The following is a 23,399-nucleotide window of genomic DNA, read 5'->3' as shown; positions in this document are numbered from 1 at the left end:
CCTTTGACATTCTATTCTTCAGGCCTCAGTTAAGTGTCAGATTTATGTATAGTATTCTTTCGTACTTCAGGTCCTTATGCGTTAGCCCTTCAGTGACCTCTTCCTATGTTAAGATAGTGGTGATGATAATGGATAAGCAATGGTTTAGATGAGAGGGAGTTGATAACCCTCATTAAGAAAGGTTACTAATGCTTTTCTATCTAAGGCTAAAGTGTCAAGTAAGATTAAGTCCAATTCTTTGATACATGTCATGGTTAGTTAAAAATTAATGTGTATGTTCTTAAGAATAGTGTAAGAAAGTTGTTCTTGATAGAGGTTTAGAGAATATATGAAGGATGCCTTTATGGTTGTTTGCCTTGAAGTTCATATATGGTTATATAGATAGGCTTGAATTTCATGTTGGGATGTAAGTGGAGAAATGCAATATGCACTAGTTAATCCATAGTAAGAGTTCAGAGTTAGTCATTGAAGTGGTAAGGCATGTTATGCTTAATGTGTGAGCTCTAGAAGAGACATAGATGATTGAATCATGTGGTTTAAACTAGTATTATGGTGTAGCGTGTTTTACCTTATAATTTCGATTTTGGCTTGATCGTGGTGAGAGAATTTAGTTCAGTCTAGACTTTAGTAGGTGGATTTTTCAATGCCCATGTGAGAATTATAAGTTGAATCAAATGAGTATGGTATTTAAGGGTAAAAGTATAGTTGAGGGAGTATTTGAGAAGTGTTGCTAAGCTTGAAGGTATGAAGTTGCATTGCCTAAGTCCTAGTAATTCTATCCTAGCTTATGATCTATAGGCCTATGTTCCATGCTATAGAGTTGTAGCAATATTGCAATTTCTTATTTCAGATGTCTTGTTCAGGTTATGCCTAAAATTTTTTGCTCCCTGATATTATTAGAATTTTGTATAAGAGTGTTGAAGAAATACTCTCATTGGGTATGAGCATTCAGTATGATCTAGTCCATATAGCCTGCAATCCAGTTTAGCAATCAAACAGATAAGCTCCTATAGATTTTCAACTTTCCATCTAGTCATACTACCTAAAGTTTCGCAAGTAAGGAAATTCTATGAGGTAAAATGTTCGCATTTTTGCAAATTACGAATTCAGATCAGTCCATGTATCAGGCATCAGTTTCAGATTCAGATATTTAGTCATGATTCAGTTCATAAGTGTTCAGTGAATGATCTTACTTTTCCAATTATTCCAGCTCAGACAGTATAATACCTATTTATGATTTTAGTTTCATTGTATCATGATTCGTTTCTTCATAATTTAGCACTTCACAGTTCTATATGTATGATTGTATCATGAACACTTAAAGCTAATTCTAAACTCTCAGCATGAATCAGCTCCTTATTGTCAGTAAAGGCAAGTTAGCTCAGAAATCAGTTTCATGATAAAAGTTTTAATGTTTCAACTCAGTTATATCCTTTATTAAAAGACATATCATGTGCACTTATTCCATCCCTCTAAGTCTTTAACAAGTTTCTATCTATCATTCGAGGACAAATGATTCCTAGGGGGAGATAATGTAATACTCTGTATTTTTGCACTAGAATTCAAACCTTCGTTCCGACAAGTGTAAACTCTAGTCTTGTGATTTGTACTTGAATCCATGTGTCATGATCATTGACCTAGTATGAATAAAGATTATGAGGTGGGAAAGATGTTCATAAGTGCCACTTTGAGCAAAGTGACCTAAGATTCTTTGATTCAGCCAATTTTTGGTGTTCGATTTCACAAGGGTCATCTTTGAACGTGCATAACTTTTCATATAAGTAGAATTTTTCAGCTTAATACCCACCAAATTGTATAATTGAATTATCTTTCCAACTATACCAATTTTACCTTAATCCGATACCCGAGCAAAAAGTTATGTCATTTTTTATGTGAGGCAGTAAGGGGTCGTGATAGCCCCACACCGTGATGGCTATTCAACCCGACCAGGGGTCGCATCGCGAGGGCTGCTTGACCCAACTAGGGGTCGCTCCGTGGGGACTATTGCCCCACAGTTTTATCTTCTAAGGGTCAAGGGGTACTTTGGTCTTTTTCCCCCCAAACGTCTATAGCACGAATTATAACACCCAAAAGGGCATTATTTGCCCATCTTCTTCAAATTAACTCACGTAAAACCCCTCTCTTTTTTCCAAGAACAATAATTCAAGATTTTCATCTCAAGAACACAAAGATTTCTTCCAAAACTCATCAATTAAAGTATGTGGGGTTATGAACAAGGATACTCCTTTTATTTTTGTGCCCAAAACTTAATCTTTATTTACGATTTCATATTTTGCAAGTTAGGGTTCATGCCCAATTATCATTATTTGAGGATTATGATGTTACAAGTGATTTAAATGTTAAATTGCATGTCTATTTTCAAATCTTTAAGCATGAGATATGATTTTTTTCAGATTTTCAATTGAGTTTAAGCATGATATTATGATTCGTGATTTCATTATCTTGATATTTTTGAAGTATTTCAAGAAGTATATTGAACATGACATTTTTCTATGAATTTGCATGAATTTAAAGCATGGGTTTTAATCCCTAAGTCTAAGTATTGATATTTCATGAAGATTATGATTTTAAGTCTCTTTTAAAAGTGTTTTCCAAGATTTAAGAAAGAAATTGATCTTTTGATCCTAAGCTAAGATAAGGAATCCACATTGTTCATACAGTTCGAGATTTAAAGAAAGAGAAGCATAATTGGTTTTCATCATAAATCCTTATGCTATTTTAAAGTGGATTTCCTAAAGTCTGAGTAAAAGCATGAGAGTAGTATTTAGCACCGAGTTGGGTATGATTCCAAGGTCTCATGCCCCAGAACTACATTCTACCGTAGTATTAAGATTAAGTGCCCATAGTGGGCTAAGTCAGTGATCACTTAAGATAAGGTTATACTCCTTGGTAAGAGTATGACATCTCTCCCCAATGTGAGGTTTCCCCTTAGGGGAACATGACGTTAGACATCATGATAGCTCACATGGTGTATGTCGGTTAGAAGAACCTCCCAAAGTTCCTAAGTCCTAAAACAGAATAACAGAATAGCTTTTAGAAACTAAGTGTGAAGGCTCACAATTTTATTCAGTTATTGTTTTTCATCAGATATTAGCTATGAGATTTCAGTTTTCAATTTACAGATATATAGGCGAGTCATTTTTACATTTGGCCTGCATGATTTGAAAACAGACTTAACTTCATTACTACTTATTCCACTAGCAGAAAGAGTAAAAGTACAATTTTTAGAACTGAGTGTTATGGCTCACAAGATTTATATGGTATGCTTTATTTCTCATGATTTATGATTTTTAGCTTTCAGTTATCCAAGCCAATGTGAGTCATTTACACTTAGCATGCATTCTTTATAAGTTATATGAACATTGAGTTACTGTTTTACTTATACATTCACCCCTACATGCTAAGTACATTCCAAAAGTACTGATCCACATATACGTCTATGTACTACATTTTTAATAATGTAGGTACCAGATTAGTTGTAGTCCATATATCACGATCAGACAGTTGCAGATTCCAGCCAGCAGGTGATGAGTCCTCCTACTTTGGGGACTTCAGTTAGAAGTTATTCATATACTTTACTTTCTTACTCATAAGTATTGATTAGTGGTAGTTGTAGTCGCATCCCAGATATCTATAGTCAGTATAATAGAGGCTTCATAGATGTCACTCACAGTCAGTTATGTAAATTTCAGTTCCTCTCTTCAGTTTCATCAGAATGTAAAATTGTATCAGTATTGGATTTTTCCCAGATTTCATCATGATTATGTTTCTGCATAGTAAACTCAGTTATTTTATGCATGTTTAAACCAGTTGCTTAAAAGTATGCTAGTTCATGGGTTAGGTTGGTATCACTTGTGGTCCTAAGCACCACGTAACATACAGGGGATAGTCTCGACGCATTACATTTTCATAGTAACCACGACACCATGAGCTATAATAGGAGAAATAAAGGCTCATTTGATAGGTACCTCGAGGATGAGGATCATCTTTATGATGTGGGGAATGCTAATTCCATCTGCATTCCACCAAATGAAGGAAACAACGTATTCCATGTGACGAGCATAATGCTCTATATGTTGCAAATGAAAGGTCTATTCGGAGGCCAAGAACATGAAGATCCAAATCTATATTTGAAAATTTTTTTTGAGGTATGTTCCCCATTTGAAATTGCTATTTCACACAAGAGTCCATTAGGTTGAGGCTATTCCCATTCTCTTTAACGGGTGAAGCGGTGTTGTGGTTGAGGTTTCTACCCACCGGGTCCATAACATCTTGGGTCGAGCTTACGGATACATTTATAGATTGGTATTTCCCTCTATCAAAGATATTATAATTGCGATATTACAAATTTTTGTCAACTCAATGAGGAACCTTTGTATGGAGTATAGGAAAGGCTTAATGACAAGCTCATGCAATGCCCTAACCATGAAGTGTTGGATAAGATGCTTCTTCAAATATTCTATAGGGCACTATACCAATTAAATAAGACTATGGTAGACAACACTTCTAGTAGGTCACTTGTAAATGGAGTGGCTTCAACTCTGCTTGAGAAAATTACAAAGAAAAATAGGGGGTGGAATATAAGGGACACCGAAGTAGCCAGCGGATCTCCCACCGCCTTAATTGTGAACAAAGAGCAAAGAAAGAAAGATAAAAAGAGGGACAAAAATATGGCTAAGATGACGACACAATTAGACCTCCTTACAAAGCATATAATGAGTGCACCCATAAAAGCAGTCAACACCGTGGTTTCTAAAGGTTATGATGAAGATAAAAAAAGGCCCTTGATGAAGAGATAAGGCACTTAGCTAATCACCTAGGGGGTTTCCGCTCGGCCTATCAAAGGAAAGACGGGAACTAAGGTTAGAACATTCGTGATAGAGAAATATATTTGCACGATAGACATCACAATTGGAGAGAGAAAGAGAGGGAGTATGATAGGTATGTACCCCTCACGATCGGGCAAAAGTAAAAGAAGCAAGCTCTTTGGACCCCGAGAGTGGAAGGTACGAACAACATGATCCGAGAAGTAAAAGGGGACTTTTGTCAAATCAACCAAACAATTGTATCAAACTTGTCCTCAATCAAGCAATTAAAGACTCAAATTTTCCAAATCTCAACCACACTTAATGCTAGGCCTAAGGGAGGCCTCCCGAGTGACACGGTGAGAAATCCCCAAAATGATGTTCATGTCTTAAAAATTATCACTCGAAGCGGCAGAGATTTTAGTTCACATGATGTTGAGGTTGAGAAAAAGTCTCTTTATGATCAAATGAATGTAAAGAGGAAGAGGTTCAAAATTCCAAGTGATGGTGTTTCAAAGTCTGTTGAAGTGGGGGATGAAGAACCAAGAATGATGATAGAGAGAAAACTCCTATAGTGATAGTTGGTGACAAGATAATGGGGGATGAGCCTCAAAGTGTACCATTACCCCCGAGGAAAATTAAGCCACATTTTACACAAAGATTAAATAAAAGAATGCCAATGACAAGTTCAAGAAGTTTATTACAGAGCTTAGCAGCCTCTCAACCAATATTCCATTGTTAGAGCCCCTTCAAGAAATTCTGGAGTATGCTAAGTCGATGAAGGACTTGATGTTGAACAATAAGCTTATGGATGGTGATACTATTGAAGTGACCCATAGTTAGAGCGCCATCATGTCCAATGCCATGTCTAAAAAGAAGGATGACTCGGGTGCTTTTATAATCCCTTGCACCATTGGGACTCACAAATTTGACAAGGCATTATGTGATCTTGATGCTAGCATAAATTTGATGTCATACACGGTGTATGAAAATCTTGGGTTGGGTGCTTCTACACCCACCATCATGAGATTATTAATAGCATATCGCTCAATCAAGAAACCGATTGGGGTGCTATATGATGTATTGGTAAAAGTTGATAGATTCATTCTCCCGATGAACTTTATTATGCTTGATTATGAAATTAACCATGAAATATCAATAATCCTTGGGAGACCTTTCATGGCAACGGGAAGGGCATTAGTGGATATAGAACGTGGAGAAATGATATTCTGGGTACATATTGATGGAGTCTCATTCCGGTTATGCAAAGCTGAGAAGCAACTAAGTGGGTTAAAAGTGGTCTCAATTATTGATGTTATTGATGATGGAGAGGAGGTTGGGTCAGGTCATCTTAAAGACCCAACTTGAAGATTGAAGAACGTCGGGCTGCGACATTAAATTAAACACTGGAAGTGAGGCAACTCATCATTGCCATTAAATTGGCTCGTATCCTTAAAATTTTATTTGTTAGATTAGATTTTGTTTGTTTTAATTGATCCATGCAAATGAGATTCCCCAAAAGGTTGCATTTGAATGATTTTGAGTGAGGTGAAATATAGTAAAATTGAGTTATAGGCTGAGAAGTTAAAAATAGGAGAGAAAAACTGGCCTCGATTACCGCGATTGTGGTCACCATGCCATCACTATTTCCGTCACCGTGCCATCACTATCGCAATTACCGTGTCATCACATTCGCGATCTTCTGACCGCGATCATGGTCAAGTCATTTTTAAATATGAACAGTCACCCATATTTTTGCTCGTACTCACTTTCAAATTACTCTCAATTGCACCCATTTTTAATTTTGTTAACAGCATCCAAAAGTGCATAGCATCCCCTCTATATCTCCTTATCTAGTATGTTATCTAATCCCTCTATTGAATGTGTATTTATGGGCCTAGAAGATATATTTAGGAGAATGACCTAAAATTGTATTTGTATGCTAAATCTTGAGTTCAATTGTGCATGTTTGGTGTGTTAGCTACTGTTATTGGTGTGTGCATTGATGGGAAAGTCTTGAGTACCCAAAATTGTTCAAAATTTATAGGAATATCATGTGCACACCAAGTGTTCGATAAAATGCCCGAATGAATTAATTTCTAGTTTTCCATGTTCTAAGGGCATAATTGAGTGTCTAGGGATTGTGTTTCTTGTTCCTAATGTCAATTATTGGCTATGAACACAAATTGGGGTAGAAAATGGGAGTTTTTAGGACATGATCGTTCTTAGACAACAACCTCAGGTACTGCGATTGTAGTCACTTATTTCGTGATTATAGCTAGGTGTCCTGCGATCGCGGCATCTTAGGGCTGTGAGGAAACCAAGTCAAAAACTCTGAATTCTCAGTTTTAGCCTAAACTTCACCAAGGAACTATCTCATTAGATTAATTAAGTTACATAGCATAGTTTTCACATGGTGACATTAATGCTTAATGTTGTGGTGTTATTTTCAGGTTTTCAAAGCTAAAGATGATAGACTATGACCAAACTCGCTTCATTTCCCCTAAGTGCCAAGCCCTGTACTATGCAAACCTGCCCAAGCCAAAGCTACTCCCGAAGTGAGGCATACGTTTAGACAAGGTGCCGGAGAAGCTCCCGACATTTCATAACAGATTGGTGGCCACCGGGTGAAGATGCTTCGGCTCGGATCCATGCTGGGCAAATAAATATTGTGTGAGGGAGTTTTATACTAACCTCAACGTAGTATCTTTCTCCTACCAAGTTATAATAATTCGGGGGAGGAATGTTCACTTCGGGGTTAAGCAAATCAATGACATATATGGGTTGTCGGATACTGACATGGCACAGTTCGAGAAAAAGGGTTGTGAATCAGGGAGCTAACTAATTGAGAGGTTATGTTTGAGAAGAGAGGTCCTGTGGGCCGCCACAAAGATGGGAATATCATTGCATGATTTTACAGCTGAGGCTAGGATTTGGTTGACTGTCATTTGTAGCCGGGTGTTGTACCCCATGCTCTCAAAGTTACTGTAGAACTTACGACTCAACCCTCAAGTCATCAAGACTCACCACGAGTCGTAAGATGCAGTCGTAACCAAGGCAGTGATGGATGATTGAAGTTTATGCAGTCGTAACCAAGGCAATGGGGTTGATTAAAGTTTCTGGTCACTTAACAACTCAACCCTAGAAGTCATTACTTCATTTTTTGAGTCGTATAGTGAGGGTCATAAGGTCAACATTATTGGTTCTCTATGTTTCTATCTAAGCTATGAGACAAGTCGTAATGAGATATTACGAGTAGTAAGATACAACTCGTATCTAGACCAGTGCATACTTTCTTCATTTTTTCCAAGCTTATGATCTTCTAGGTCCACTCGTAACCAAATGTTATGAGTCGTGATATGACTCGTGACGATTGACGATCGAATTTCTAGAAGTTCAGTTGAGGGGAATTTTGGTCCTTTTCCTCTTAAAACTTCCAACCCAGTAATTATAACTTAAGAGAGGTGTTATTTTACTCTATTCTCATTTGATTAACAAAACTCTTTCTCCTCCCATTCTCAAGAATAACAAGGCTAGGTTTTTTCCTACGAAAACATCTCTCGAGTCTCTAAGTTCAGAATCTCTTTACAAGTCAAGTAAATCCAGGTATATGGGGTTTTGAACATGGATACTCTTCCATCCTTTTGCCCGAAAAACTTGATCTTCAAAGTTGAATTTACATGTTTTAATTAGGGTTCATACCCAAACTCTCATCTTCTTGAAGTATAATATTATCATGTGATTGAAGGGTTTAAGTGCATAAGAGTTTCCATCTATCTAAGTTTGGAATTGTAAGAAGGATATTATTATTTGAATTTCATTTGTTTAACTTGAATTTTGATAAAAGTTTTCTATGTAAGTATTGAGCATGATAGTTTGTTATAAGTTCTATGAATGGAAGTATGAATTTCAAGGATTAAGCATAAGCACTGAGTTTACGAGAAACCTAAGCTTTAAGCTTCATTTATATGTATTACAGCATGATTAAAGTTCAATTTGATCTTTTGATATAAGATAAGATATAAAATCCACAAGTGTTCCTTCTAGTTATGATTTAAGTAAATAGAAGCATAACTGGGTTTCAGTCTATAAACCCTTATGCTATTTGTATTTTGGGAGTAGTATTTAGCACCGAGAAGGAAATGTGGATGAGCATATCCTAAATTCATCGAAACTATAAGCCACCATAGGTTTAAGTCCCAATATGGGTTAAGTTCAGTGTTCACCTAAGTTAAGGTTTTATTTCAATGGTAAAGGTAAAACAGCTCTCCCCAACATGGGTAAGACGTTGGACTCCATGATAGCTAATATGGTTTATGTCAATTAGAAGAATCTCTCACGAGAAAAACTAAACCCAGAGATTTTAGAAACTAAGTGTACTGACTCACTAAGTTCATTTAGTATGCTTTATTACTCATGTTTTATGATCATACAACTTTCAATTTTACTCAAGTCCAAGGTGAGTCCTCTACACTTAGCATGCATTGGTTTGAAAGCATATATATATTTCACCCCCATATGCTCAGTATATTCTAAAGTACTGACCCACATATATATGTCTATGTGCTACATTGTCTTATAATGTAGGATCTAGTGCTCATTCCCAGCAGCACGATTGATCACGGGCATCACTTCTTGCATTCCGACATTTGGTGAGTCTTCATAGTCCAAGGACCCAGCTCATCAGATTCATAGTTGTTGATGTAAGTTACTTTAGTTACTTAATTTCAAATTTTATTTGGGTCAGCTGGGATCTATCCCTGTTTCTCTCTAGTTAGCAGTAGAGGCTTATCCGACTACGTACCTTTCAGTTTAAAGAATTTATTTGAGATTTTAAGATTTCAAGTTGATAATAATATTTTAAGTTGTTTCCTTCCATATTTATATGTTTGTGCTAGTTCACTTTCCATAATATTTCCAGATTATGCAGATGTCAAGGGTTAGCTTGGGCAATTCATAGTCCTAAGCACCGTGTGAAGTCCAGGGGGTACTCCTAGGTCGTTACAAACTTGGTATTAGAGCATAAGGTTTTAAAGAGTCTTAGGGAGTCAGACAAACCGTGTTACACAGAGTCTTGATCATGAGTGTAAAGTGCACCACATTTATAAGCAAGAGGCTATGGAAACGAGTTAGGAATCTACGAGAACGAGTTAGGAATCATCCTTTCTTTCATGATCTATCGTGCTTGAAATTATCAATATCTACTCTAATTCATGCTTTCATGTGATAGAATATGCCTCCTCACTGAGATGACGCCTGCAAAATGGTGATCAATCACTACTGCACATAGATCCTCTAAATAAAAATATCTCTCATGATGAATTTTGGCTGCCTTTCAAGTGTTGGCCCAAGCTGTGAATGCTAATATTCAGGGAAACCAACAGGCAGCAGTCCCACTTCAGCAAAATGGTAACTTGGCTACAACCAGGAATTGGGATTTTATAAGAATGAATCCACCTAAGTTCTATGGGTCAAAGGTGGATGAGGATCCTCAACTCTTTATTAGCGAGGTGAGAAAGATTACTCAGATTATGCATGTTACTAAAGAAGAGAGTGTGGAACTGGCATCTTATATATTGAAGGATGTTGCTTATGATTGGGTTGTCATGTGAAAGGATGTTCGGGGTGAAAATGTAGCTCCTATGAGTTGCCAGGTATTTCAGAGTGCTTTTTTGGACAAGTTATTTCCTTGTGAGATTAGGTAGGACAAGGTAGAGAAGTTTATAAATCTATGACAAGGCTCGATAACAGTGAAGGAATATTGCTTTAAGTACACTCAACTAGCTAAGTATGCCCCAGAGTTGTTATCTGACTCTAAAGCTCGTATGAGCAAATTCATTACTAGGGTATCAGATTTAGTGGTTAAAAAGTGTTGGACAGCCATGCTGATTGGAGATATGGATATTGCTCGATTGATGATGCATACACAATAGATTGAGGCAGAAAAGTTGAAATAAAGAGAGAAGAGAAACAAAAGAGCTAGGACTAGACAGTTTGAGTACAGTCAACAAAGATCTGGAGAGGAAAGTCATTTGCAGTTTCAGGTTCACTCATCATTGCCTGCACCATCCTCAGTCAGTGCCACTACACCCAGGACCAGGCAAGAGTAGTGGGGTAGGACTTTGAATTCCAGTTCTCAGAATAGTGTAGTCGGGAGGCCCAAATTTTTGACATGTGTAGAATATAGTAGGACCCATCCTGGTGAGTGTTGATGGGCAAAAAGGACTATTATAGTTGTGGGAAGTTGGGCCACATGATCAGGGAGTGTCCGTATGCTAAGCAGGAAAGTAGGGATGTTCATCCTCAAACTCAGGTTACTAATTCAACAACTCAACTAGGCTGCCCAATTCCTCCACAGGGCACATAATCCAGTACTGGTGTCGGTCAGCGCCAGAATCAGTTCTATACTTTGCCATCCCATCAGGAACAGGAGAGCTCACCAGATGTTGTCACTGGCATGCTTCGTGCCTTTTACCTTAATGTATATGTGTTACTAGACCCAGGATCAAATCTCTCTTATGTAACTCCACTGGTTGCTATAAGTTTTAGGGTAAGCCCTAAAAATCTTGTTAAGCCCTTCTTAGTCTCTACCCTAGTGGGTGAGTTAGTTATCGCTAGGCGAGTCTATAAGAAGTGTCTTATTACCGTTCTCCATAAAGTCACACTAGCGGATTTAATAGAGTTAAAGATGATAGATTTTGACGTCATTATGGGTATGTATTGGCTTCATTCATGTTATTCATCAGTAAATTATCGCACCACATGGTAAAGTTTTAGTTTTTCGATGAGACAATTTTCAGTCTCCCAAAGGTCGATTCATTTTCTATCTTAAGGCCAGGAAGTTAATAACAAAAGGGTGTATTTACCATTTAGCTCGAGTCAAAGTGATTAGGTCTGAAAACCCGATAGTTCAATCAGTCTGTGTGGTCAATGAGTTTCCAGAGGTTTTTCCCAAAGATCTGCCAGGGGTACCTCCAGCTAGAGAAATAGAGTTTAGTATTGATCTTCTTCTTGATACCCAACCCATCTCTATCCCTCCATATCGTATAACTCTAACTGAGCTTAAAGAGTTAAAGGAGCAGGTTAAGGATCTTTTAGATAAGGGTTTCATCAGACCCATTGTTTCTCCGCAGATTCTCCAATTTTATTCGTACGTAAGTAAGATGGCACTCTCAGAATATGCATAGACTATAGATAGCTAAACAAGGTTACCATCCAGAACAAGTACCCTATTCCTCAAATCAATGATCTGTTCGATCAACTTCAGTATGCCCGATGGTTTTCCAAGATTGACCTTTGGTCAGGGTACCACCAATTGAAAGTCAAAGAGCATGACATTCCAAAAATGGCTTTCTGAAGTTCATGGTTATGTCATTTAGACTAAAAAATCTACAACCTTTATGGACTTGATGAACAGGGTCTTCAAACAGTATTTGGACATGTTCGTCATTGTCTTCATAGATGACATATTGGTATATTCTCGGAGAGAAGGAACATGCAGATCAATTGAGGATAGTGCTAAAACCCTCAAGGACCGTCAATTATATGCGAAGTTTAGTAAGTATGAATTTTGGTTGGAGTCTTTTACCTTCTTGGGGCACGTCATTTTAGGGGTTGGTATTCATGGGACCCTTAGAAGACAAATGCAGTGAAGCATTGGCTTAGACCCATCACTCTATCCGACATCAAAAGTTTTTTGGATTTGGCTGGGTACTATAGAAGATTTGTTGAAGGGTTTTCCTCCATAGCGGCATTGTTGACTAAGCGACACAAAAGAAAGTAAAGTTTATATGGTCAAATAAATGTGCGAAGAGTTTCCAAGAATTGAAGGATAGATTGACTTCGACACTAGTGTTAGCTCTGCCATAGGGTTTGGATGGATTTGTAGTGCATTGTGATGCTTCCAGAGTTGGGTTAGGTTGTGTGTTAATATAAAATATAAGAGTACTATCTTATGCCTCCAGGTAGTGGTGTTCATGGTTTGGTTAAAAACCAAACCGAACCGCGAACCAAACCAAACCAATTAAAAAAATCAATATTTGGTTAGGTTTAGTTTGGTTTGGTTTTAAATTTTTAAAATCGATACTTATGTGGTTTGGTTTTGGTTTTACTCTAAAATAACCGACAAAATAACCAAATCGAATTGACTAAAATTATATACATACATATATATATATGTGTGTGTGTGTATATATATATGTATACACACATACATATATGAATTATTTTTATATTATTCATAAATAAAATATAAATATTTTTGATATTTTAAATTTTACTCATGAATTTAACTTTAGTCATATCACTTTTAGTCATATGTCTCCATCTAGTTGATGGTACGTTATGAGATTCTATATAATTTTCATAATTTGAATGGCAAATGATACTAATTGTGAAAAATATTTTGTTGTCTATGGGATTTTATAGGTGAGTTTTATTAGACTATAGATAATCACTAGTTTTCAAATTTCTTTTTGGTCCCTATTGAGCAAAAAGTTTATGTGTTTACCTTTTGGGGGGGTTATCATATCATTCTCTTATATGTAGTTTCTAAATACTTTTGTAGAAGCGTTCATGTGGTGTTGTTCATGGCTTTGCCTAAGTATAATACTAAATTGACATCTTGATTTCAAGGTCGAGGAACAACATTCGATTCACATCTCATATGTTGGATTGGATTTTTTAAAGAAAAACTTCAACTTTTATCATTAACTAAAGTTATAAGCCGAAAAACCGAACTAAACCAACAAGAACCAAACCGACGGTTATTTTTTTGTGTTGGTTTGATTTCGTTTTAGAAACTTAAAAAACGACTAAATTGGTTTGGTTATGATTTTGACCAATAATCGGCCCAAACCAACCCATGAACACCCCTACCTCCAGGCAACTTAAGGATCATGAAAAGAACTACCCAACTCACGATTTGGAGCTAGCTATTGTGGTGTTTGCTTTGAATATTTGGAGGTACTACCTTTATGGTGTGCATGTTGATGTTTTCACTGACCACAAAAGTCCTTAATAAGTATTTTCTCAAAGAGAGATAAATCTTCCTCAAAGAAGGTGGTTAGAGTTATTGAAAGATTATGACATGAATTTGCTTTATCATTCGGGTAAGGATAACGTGGTGACAGACACCCTGAGTAGGTTGTCTATGGGTAGTGCGTCTCTTGTGAAAGACAAAGAATGAGAGTTGGCCAAAGAAGTGCATAGGTTGGACCGTTTGGGAGTGTGTTTGCTTGACACAGATGATGGGGGAGTAATGGTTCAGAACGGTTCAGATTCATCTCTGGTAGTGGAAGTAAAGGAGAACCGGCATAATGATCTCATACTTAGCCAAATATTGGAAGCAGTCTAGTAGCAGAAGGTCAAGATTTTTCTCCCAAGGGGGAGATGGTATAGTTCGCTATCAAGGTAGGCTTTGTGTTCCCAATGTAGATGGGTTAAGGGAAAGGACTCTAGCTGAAGCTCATGGTTTGAAGTATTCTATTCATCCTGGTGCTACTAAGATGTACCGTGATTTACAAGAAATTTATTGGTAGAATGGTATTAAGACGGACATAGCCGAGTTTGTAACCAAGTGTCCCAATTACCAACAGGTTAAGGTTGAACACCAGAGACTGGTTGGTATGCTACTGGAGATCAGTATCCCTACTTGGAAGTGGGAGGTAGTGAATATAGATTTCATCATAAGGTTGCCTCGTACAAGCCATCACATGATTCAATCAGGGTCATAGTCGATCGCATGACCAAATCAGCCCATTTCCTACCTGTTAATACTTAAGATACGATGGAAGATTATGACAAAATGTATATTTGTAAGTTAGTAGGGCTTCACAGGATACCCTTGTCCATAATTTCAAAACCCTTGTCCATAATTTCAAACAGAGGCACACAATTCACTTCCCTGGCAATCGTTTCAGAAAGGCCTTGGTACAAATATTAAGCTTAGTACTGTTTTTCATCCGTAAATCGATGGTCAGGCTGAACGCACAATTCAGCCATTGGAAGATATGCTGAGGGAGTGTGTTTTAGACTTTAAGGGAAGTTGGGATGATCATCTACCTTTGATCGAGTTTGCCTATAATAATAGTTACCATGCTAGAATTTAGATGGCTCCATTTAACGCATTGTATGGGCGTAGGTGCAGATCACCTATAGGATGGTTTGAGGTTGGTGAAGATGTATTGGTAAGGCCAGATTCTATTCTCGAAACTATGAAAAAAGTTTAGTTGATTTGTTAAAGACTAAAGACTGCTCAGAGCCGACAGAAATTGTATGCAAATATAAGAAGGAGAGAGTTTATATTGATCCCTCCATTAGTGGTACCTAAATAAAGTCATTTGTTAAAAAAAGTTAATAGTGATTTCATAGTACCGTAACATGAATCCCAATAGATGTGTAATTTGTTGTAACAGGTGAAAAATAAGTTACAATAGGTAAGTGATCAGTTGCAACAGATTACTTACCTGTTGGGATTCATGTTACACTCCTGAAGCTGATTTCAACAGACGAGTCATCTATTGTAACAGGTGAATCATATGTTGCAATACATCTGTTGCAACAGATGGAGTGTCTGTTGGGATAGATGCTATAGTACTAAGGAACCTTTGAAGCTGATTCCAACAGATGAGTGATGTTGCAACAAATAATTAACTTGTTGCAACAGATGGCTTACCTGTTGCAACATACGATGCGTCTGTTGGAATCGAGTTCTGGTTCTGTTGCAACAGGTTACTAATCGGTTGCAACAAATATTTTTTCTATTGCAACATATGACCCATCTGTTGCAACAGATGGGTCATATATTGCAACAAATGACCCATCTATTCGATTCATATTACGGTACTATAGAACCATAAACATGAATCCAACATATGAGTTTTACATTGTAACAGATGGCTCTTTGGTCGCAACAGATGACTTATCTGTTTAAACAGATTACTCTTATGTTGCATTCATGTTCGCATGCTATCTATTGTTGAAAAAACAACACAATAGTAGTTAACCAGATAACAAATTCAAATAAAAATCATAATTTGATTTACCACAGTCTCCTATGAAGTAATGTCAAAGTGAAAAGTGATGTACGAAACAAAATTTGACCTAAGAAATTGGTCAAATAGCAGCAATAACGGTAACAACAACGACAACAATGGTCAACAAGAAAAAGATGAAGATGATAATGAAGTATAAGATGATGATAATGAAGTAGAAGATGATGAATAAAGCAGTAGCAACAATGAACAACAAAAATCGCTAAGAGAAAGAAAATAACAACGAATGACAAGACAGAGAAACACATCTTTTTTTTTCTTCGTTTTCTGTTATATTAACTAACATTTGGATCAAAGAGTAAATTTAAAATTTCCCCAACTTTCTTAATTCATAATAAAGTAATTGTCACCTGCAATCAATTATTAAGACTTGAGTCACCTACACCATATTTTCAAACTCTTTTGTCACTTTTAGCTCAAAGCCCCATAACAGTAGAACATTTTTAATAAAAAATAATTTAATAAATATCATTAATTTTTTATCCGATTAAACTATGATACAAAATGAAATGGAGAAATTACACATTATTAACCCGTAACAAAAACTATCACGTGAGACTTTAACATGGACAATATGAAACCAACAAAGTAGGGGACTCATTTACCAATTTTGTACAAAACAATCATTTCTTCTTTGGCTTTTTTAATCAGTAAATAGTGATTTCCCAACTACCATATTATTATTTTTAATTTTTTTTCAGTACTCGATATTCGTATTATATCCAATTATATTTAAGTTCATGCATTGCAGAATTTATTTCTATGGATAGTGCTTTTAATAGAATTTTCTTCGTTTTTAGAAAGTGAAGCTCGAAACTTTTGATTTAAGATGGAGAAATTTCAACCATCTTATCACACCTCCTATCAATGAAAAAAATTATTTTATTTAGTGTAGAAAAGATGTTTTGTCCTTCTTTTGGATTTAGGTACTTCTTTATATCAAATCTCAACACTCACAGGGTACAAATTAGTACGTATAAATCAACAAAAATTGTGCTACTAACAAAACGAATAGAGATATATGTTTTGGAATTAAGTTATTATATGTTTAGAGCATAACAATTTTTATAATTAATATATTTAGTCTAGATGATTAATAGTAACATGCCATAACAAATTAAGAGCCCGTATGAGCTAGGTGATCGAATTAATTAAAAAAAGACAAAAAAAAAAAATTATTATACTCTTTGTATTAATTGTATTTTTTTTCAAATTAATTTTAAGAAATAATAGTAAACATCATTTAATAGCAATATTATGGTAAAATAGTTATGTCAATAATTATTTTTCTTAACAAATATTTTAAGTCAAAATATAACAAGTAAAACGAATGGAGCGAGTACAAAAGTCACTTTTTACCACACATATTAATGCAATACCTACCTACAGGAGTTACTATTTACAACACATTAATTAGCTTAGATCATCCTCAATGTACAAACTGTTAACAACATCAGGTTAATATGGGAAACTCTTTCAATAATGGAGGAAGCATAATTCACCCATCGGACACTAAAGTTGCCAGTTTTAGCAATGTTTGTATAGGAAAAAAAAAAAACTCTTACTTATCGTTTTTAGTAATTTATACCCTATTTTATTAAAAAATAAAATAAAATAAGGTGTAAGTCGTAACGAGCAAATCATACATTACTCAACTATTGGGTAGTGCAAATGACAACTAGTTAGGAGAAGAAATTAAATCCATTGGGACACTGGACAGTCCCAGCTTGACTTGTGAAGTCATGTTCTAACTTGTTCAAGCTTTGTTGCTATCCTAGATCAGCCTCTGCTTGTAGCCAGTTATCCCCTAGTCAATCCATTTTCTTAAAACCTGTTTTGGACTGCTTGACATGAGCTGAGTGTCTTTTGGAAATAACTTGTCTACCTGCACGAGATAGAGGTAGGATTTGTATACTGCCCTCACGAGAATGTAGATGTCTGTTGTTGTTGTAGATGTCTTGAGTTTCTTGTGTGTGTTTTTTCCTACTTGTTCTCTTCTGATAAAGGTTTATGTACTTTTTATACATGATCAGATCTTGAAAACTTAACGAAAGCTACATGCATGGAAAGAGAAAAGGAAAATGAAGGGAAAAGAGAGGACAGAGAAGCAAACAGCTCATCGGTATTGTTATACAATATTTGTTTATATCTTTTTACATTTTGACATAATTAATTTAGTCTTGTAAGTGTGCTCCTTTTTTTTTTCGAGCTTAATCGACTTACACATGTTAATCGTCTTTTTTAAAAAAAGTTTCATGTAGTTTGTATAAGAAAAATGATTTTTCTTTTCTAGTGGGATAAGTTGTTTTAAGCGCAGGGATTCAATTTGGGTAACGTGTCCTTTTTATGGTTGGGTTTGATGTGCAAAATAATGTTTATAACGATTTGTTACTTAGCCTAACTCAACCCCAAAGACTAACTCAAGAGAGGAGGATTGCCCAAAATTCATATAAGAATCCGAAACTGTGTTGAAAATCAAATGACTGTGTTCAGTATCTATACCACAGACATCCATAGGATGACTTCCCTTTTAGAGTGGTCTATTGATAATGTACCTGCAGTAGACTCATTCCCCCCCCAAAATTTCGACGCCGAACTGAGTGGAAAAGTTGTTGAGCTAAACTTCCACTTGGAGAAATTAACAGTAGCAGTTGAGGGACCTAGGCAATCCAAGTAACTAAACTGCAAATTGGTTAGCTGGTCGCGTCATGGAGTGGGTCAGCAAAATAGTTTTAATGACAGTTTTTTATTTTGTAAAAGGCTGACACATATCTAAAACCAGTTGAATACCACCTGAATGTGTAGAGTGACTTTTTAGGTGAAATGGTAAAATTAGAGTGGTTTTTCTATTACAATACAAAGAAAAGTGACTTTCTCGAACAATTTTCATTGGTTGAGTCACCTTCTGAGAAATCTAACTCTTGTTTATTATATAAACTGTAACTATAGGACAAACATTGAGCTTATGCAGTAGGTTATTTTCAAGAAGGCCCTCTATATTTACGTTAGTTGCCTGTTAAGTTAGAGTAAAATTTGTCATGGCGAATATGTGCACTGAAAATTTTGATGCATATTTGGTCTTTTAGCAGGTATCATCTGCTGTGCTTCACGAGGACATTGTCAATCTTCTTGATTTCATAGAGAGGTTAAAGAACGAAGAAGATCAAATTGTTCTTGTTACGGATCAAATTGAAAAGCTGAAACTGGAGCTGACATTTTTGTCGGCATGTTTGCAGCTTTGTTATTACATTTCAGTTGGTTCTAATGCCGAAATGTCTTGCATATCATATGAGGTTCATGATCTGGTTCAGTCACTTTTTCATCAGAGTGGAGATGCCATGCTGGTTAAATTAAAGGATCATGTTGTTCCTCGCCTTCTTGAAAATATCAGAAGTTGTAAAATCTCAGATCATCATTCTGAATCAAGTGCCACCATGACTGAGGATCAGTTGGTTGAACTCCTGGACGCACTTCTTGTGAATCTGCATTATCTACCCGAGGTTCGTGCTGAGTTGCTTTTGCCATCAAGGACTCAATATGAGCTTCTTCAGAATGTTTTTGGTAATTTAAGAGGTTTTCATGGTCTCATAGTAAACGGTTGCATTGAGCGTAAGACAATTGAATGTGTCTTACCTCAGTTTCAACTTATGGCTGAGAGAGTAGGACACTTTTGTTTTTCCCTTTTGTCTTATCAACTTGATAAGACAGATGAAAAAGATGAAGATGAAACAGATGAAGATGAAGATGAAGTCTCTCAAGTCAATTCCATGCTAGTCCATCTACTTTTGAAGATAATTCCGGTTTCACTGGAGGTTATGCACATATGTTCTACAATATTGGAAGCTTCAAAGTCGGCAGAACTTGGATGTTTCAGTAAGAAGCTCCTAGAAGCATCTCCAGACATTCTTAGAGTACATCTGATTCACCTACAACAGCACATGGTTAATGCTATACCTCGTAGCACATCAACGTTCAACATTCATGTCATGATAGAGTTCCTATTGCTTTTATTTACAGATATGCCAAAGGACTTTATTCATTATGAAAAATTATTTGTTCTATTGGCACGTGTTGGAGCACTTATCAGGGAGGTGTCCATTCTCATTCACAACTTAGAAGAGAACACAAAGGATGAAGAGAATATGAACAAAATAAGTTGTGCAAGTCAAGACTTGCTGGAAAATATTGAACTTCTGAAGGAAGATCTCAAACATGTTTTCTTGAAAGTCCCTGCAGACTCATCTTAGCTCTGCTTCCCCATGAGTGATGGACCGCTCTTCATGACTCTTCTACTCAGAAACTTAAATGACTTGCTCAATTCCAATGCTTATTCAGTTGATTTGATAAAAGAAGAAATCGGTTGGGTGAAAGAAGACTTGGAACACATAAGATTGCTGTTTGGGAATGTGGAGCAAGAATTGCATAGAGATCTTTGGACTCGTGTTCTAGATGTGCCATATGAGGCAGAACATGCCATTAACTCAATTCTTGCCAGAGATCGTGGTCTCTTGCAGCTTATCTTCTTACTTCCTGATATCGTAGAAAAGGTCAAGCTTGTCAAAAAAGAGGTACAAGAGATCTTCAAGAACACGAGTATCATTTCTGCAAACTCTCCCAACAAGCCAGTTGAAAACAAGTTATCAATAACTGGTAAAATAATTGTAGGGTTTGAGGAGGAGACAGAGTGGATTATCAGGAAGCTCACCAGTGGACCAGCTGAGCTAGATGTCATTCCCATAGTCGGCATGCCAGGGCTTGGAAAAACTACTTTGGCTTACAAAGTGTATAATGATAAGTCTGTTGTTTGTCATTTCGACGTTTGTGCTTGGTGCACAGTTGACCAGGAACGTAATGAGAAAAAGTTGTTGCAGAAAATTTTCAATGAAGTTATTGGTCCGAAAGGAAGAGTCAATGAGGATGGCATAGACAATGACGTTGCTGATAAGCTACGGAAATGGCTGTTTGGAAAGAGGTACCTTATTGTCTTGGATGACTTGTGGGACACTGCAACATGGGATGAGCTGACAAGACCTTTTCCAACTGAATTTCAGAAAGGAAGCAGAGTTATTTTAACAAGTCGAAAAAAGGAAGTGGCTTTGCATGGAAAATGCCACAGTGATCCTCTTGATCTTCGATTGCTAAGACCAGAAGAAAGTTGGGAGTTGTTAGAGAAAAGGGTATTCGGAGAAGAACATTGCCCTGATGAACTAAAGGATGTTGGAGAAAAAATAGCCCAAAAGTGTGATGGGCTTCCTTTGGTACTTGATTTAATCGGCGGAGTCATTTCAAGGAAAGAAAGGAAAGAGGCTTTGTAGCTTGAAGTTCTCAATAATTTGAGTTCCTTTATTTTTAAGGATGAAGAGGAAGTGATGAAGGTTATACAATTAAGTTATGACCATTTGTCAGATCACCTAAAGCCGTGCTTTCTGTACCTTGCAAGTTATCCAAAGGACAAAGATATTAGGATCTCTGAGTTGAAAGATTTATGGAGTGATGAAGGACTTGTGGAAGCAACTGATTTGAGTGTGGAAGAAGTAACGGAAGTTTATGTGGATGAGTTAATTTCTAGTAGCTTGGTAATAGTGAGAGGTGGTAGGCACCCGACTTGCCAAATTCATGATCTTGTGCATGATTTTTGTTCGATAAAAGCCAGAAAGGAAAAATTGTTTGACTTGACAAGTTCAATTTTTCCGTCTTCCTCCTCTTCTTCACATCTGATGCTGCGTAGAAGGACCATTATTTATAATGAATACCTTCATTCGGGTGATACTTCTTCTTTGTTCAGTCCTTATATTAAACACCTCCTCTCTTTGCAGATAGACTCTGAATATCTGTATAACAGTGTTAGCTATAACTGGCACCTAAGACACCTGAGGCTTCTTAAAAGGTTGGATGTGCAGGGTATAATCTTGACAGATACTGTGCTGAATGAAATAGGCATGCTTGTTCATTTGAGGTTCTTAAGGATTACGATGAAGGCAAAAGCTCTCCCTCCATCATTTTCAAACCTCTGCAATCTAGAAAATCTATTGGTGGATAACAGTGAATCAAACCTGGCATTATCCCCTACTATCTGGAGTCTTGCAAAGCTACGATATGTGGACATTGTAAGTACTTGTTCTGTCTTTGATTCGGATATTGACAAACCAACAAAGTTAGAGAATCTGATATCACTAATGTGTCTCAAGCTTTCTTATTCGGTAGACTCAGAGAATATTTTCAAAAGGTTTCCAGTCTTCAAACCCTTGGATTCCACATGGATTGTTCAGTAGCAGAGCAGATATATTTTCCAAGATTGGATGTCCTTAATAAACTTGAAAGAGTTTATGCTCAATTTGAGTGCTGTGCGGATACACATGTACATCAGTTTGATTTTCACTTCCCTTCGAGCTTGAGAGAAGTGAACTTCAATGGGTTGGATCTGGCATCAGATGAAATGTCAAGAACTGGGAGATCACTACCCAACCTTCAAAAGTTGGTACTAAGTAGTGCAAGCATCCAGGGTGGAAAAGAATGGAAAATGGAACAAGTCACCTTCCACAATCTCAAATCTCTAGAACTGTTTCGTGTGTCTTTTTCTGAATGGCAGGTTACTGCTGATGAATCTTTTCCCGTTCTCGAGGAATTAGAAATAACATATTGTACTAAGCTTATAGAGATCCCAGAGAGTTTTGGAGATATTGCTTCGTTAAAGTTCATCTCAGTGTGGTTAAGCCCTCAGCTTAAAAAGTCGGCACTCAAAATTAAGGAATATGTTGAAGAAATGACCGGAGAAGACAAGCTTGAGGTAGAAATTGGGTCGTAATGGACTGACGTTACTTGTGTTCTTTATTAGAATGGATGAGATGTATGTATGCACAGTACAATATTTTACTTTTAATTTTTTCATGCTCCAAAAAGAATTGCTATTGGCCGTCTGTTTTGAGTATAATATGAGATATGAACAATACAAGTCTTAAGAATGGTCTTATAACATAATTTTCCCCTTCAAGGAATTGAACTCACTAGCAACATACCTACTAGTATACTCTCATAAGTAGGTCAGGGGCAGATTATACAAGACACTATTTATTTGAGTCGATCGGAGAATCTAAATTTTTTGTGTTAAAACTTACAATTTATACTCCCCTTCACTTTTACATGTCACTTATTTTTAACATGAATTTTTATTTTCTCATGTTTTACACTTAGCATTAATTGTTTATTCTCCAAACCATTGTCAAAATATAACCCTGAACATCAATTAATAGGGGTGGATAGTAAAATAGTCATGTCAATAATGATTTTCTTAATGAATGTCTCATTGAAAAGTGAATGGAGGAAGTGTCTTTTAAATGGGTGGGGGTCCTTTACAAACACTAAAAAGCAACTAATCTGTAATTCAATTTTGTTTTTGTTTTTTTTGGTTTCTCAAACTGTTTGGTATCCATATCAAAATTTGTTTAGTTTCGAATTCTCTCATTGCAAAACTTATTTTTATGGGGATGTTTTCAATAGGAATTTTTCTGTTATTATAGGC

At 36.4% G+C, this 23,399-nt stretch overlaps 1 protein-coding gene, 1 non-coding gene and 1 pseudogene across 2 annotated transcripts; 2 read left to right on the top strand and 1 right to left on the bottom strand.

Moving 5' to 3' along the window:
- Positions 1–4,345: 4,345 nt before the first annotated feature.
- LOC124899092 lies at positions 4,346–4,453 on the bottom strand. Its single transcript, XR_007056230.1, has one exon. It is a non-coding gene; the product is annotated as a small nucleolar RNA R71 (small nucleolar RNA).
- Positions 4,454–5,678: 1,225 nt separating this feature from the next.
- LOC107872095 lies at positions 5,679–6,194 on the top strand. Its single transcript, XM_016718898.1, has one exon. The coding sequence runs from the start codon at positions 5,679–5,681 to the stop codon at positions 6,192–6,194; it is 516 nt and encodes a 171-aa protein (XP_016574384.1).
- An 11,201-nt stretch (positions 6,195–17,395) lies between these two features.
- Positions 17,396–22,880, top strand: LOC107871188 (annotated as a pseudogene).
- Positions 22,881–23,399: the final 519 nt, after the last annotated feature.

This window comes from Capsicum annuum, chromosome 5 (genome assembly GCF_002878395.1).
Source record: "Capsicum annuum cultivar UCD-10X-F1 chromosome 5, UCD10Xv1.1, whole genome shotgun sequence".
Lineage (NCBI taxonomy): Eukaryota > Viridiplantae > Streptophyta > Magnoliopsida > Solanales > Solanaceae > Capsicum > Capsicum annuum.
Note: the sequence above shows the minus strand (reverse complement) of the source record. Positions and strands in the feature narration are given on the sequence as shown.

Excerpts from the sequence above, each read along its gene's own strand:
- LOC107872095 (XM_016718898.1), top strand. The coding sequence starts at position 5,679 with ATGTCCAATGCCATGTCTAAAAAGAAGGATGACTCGGGTGCTTTTATA.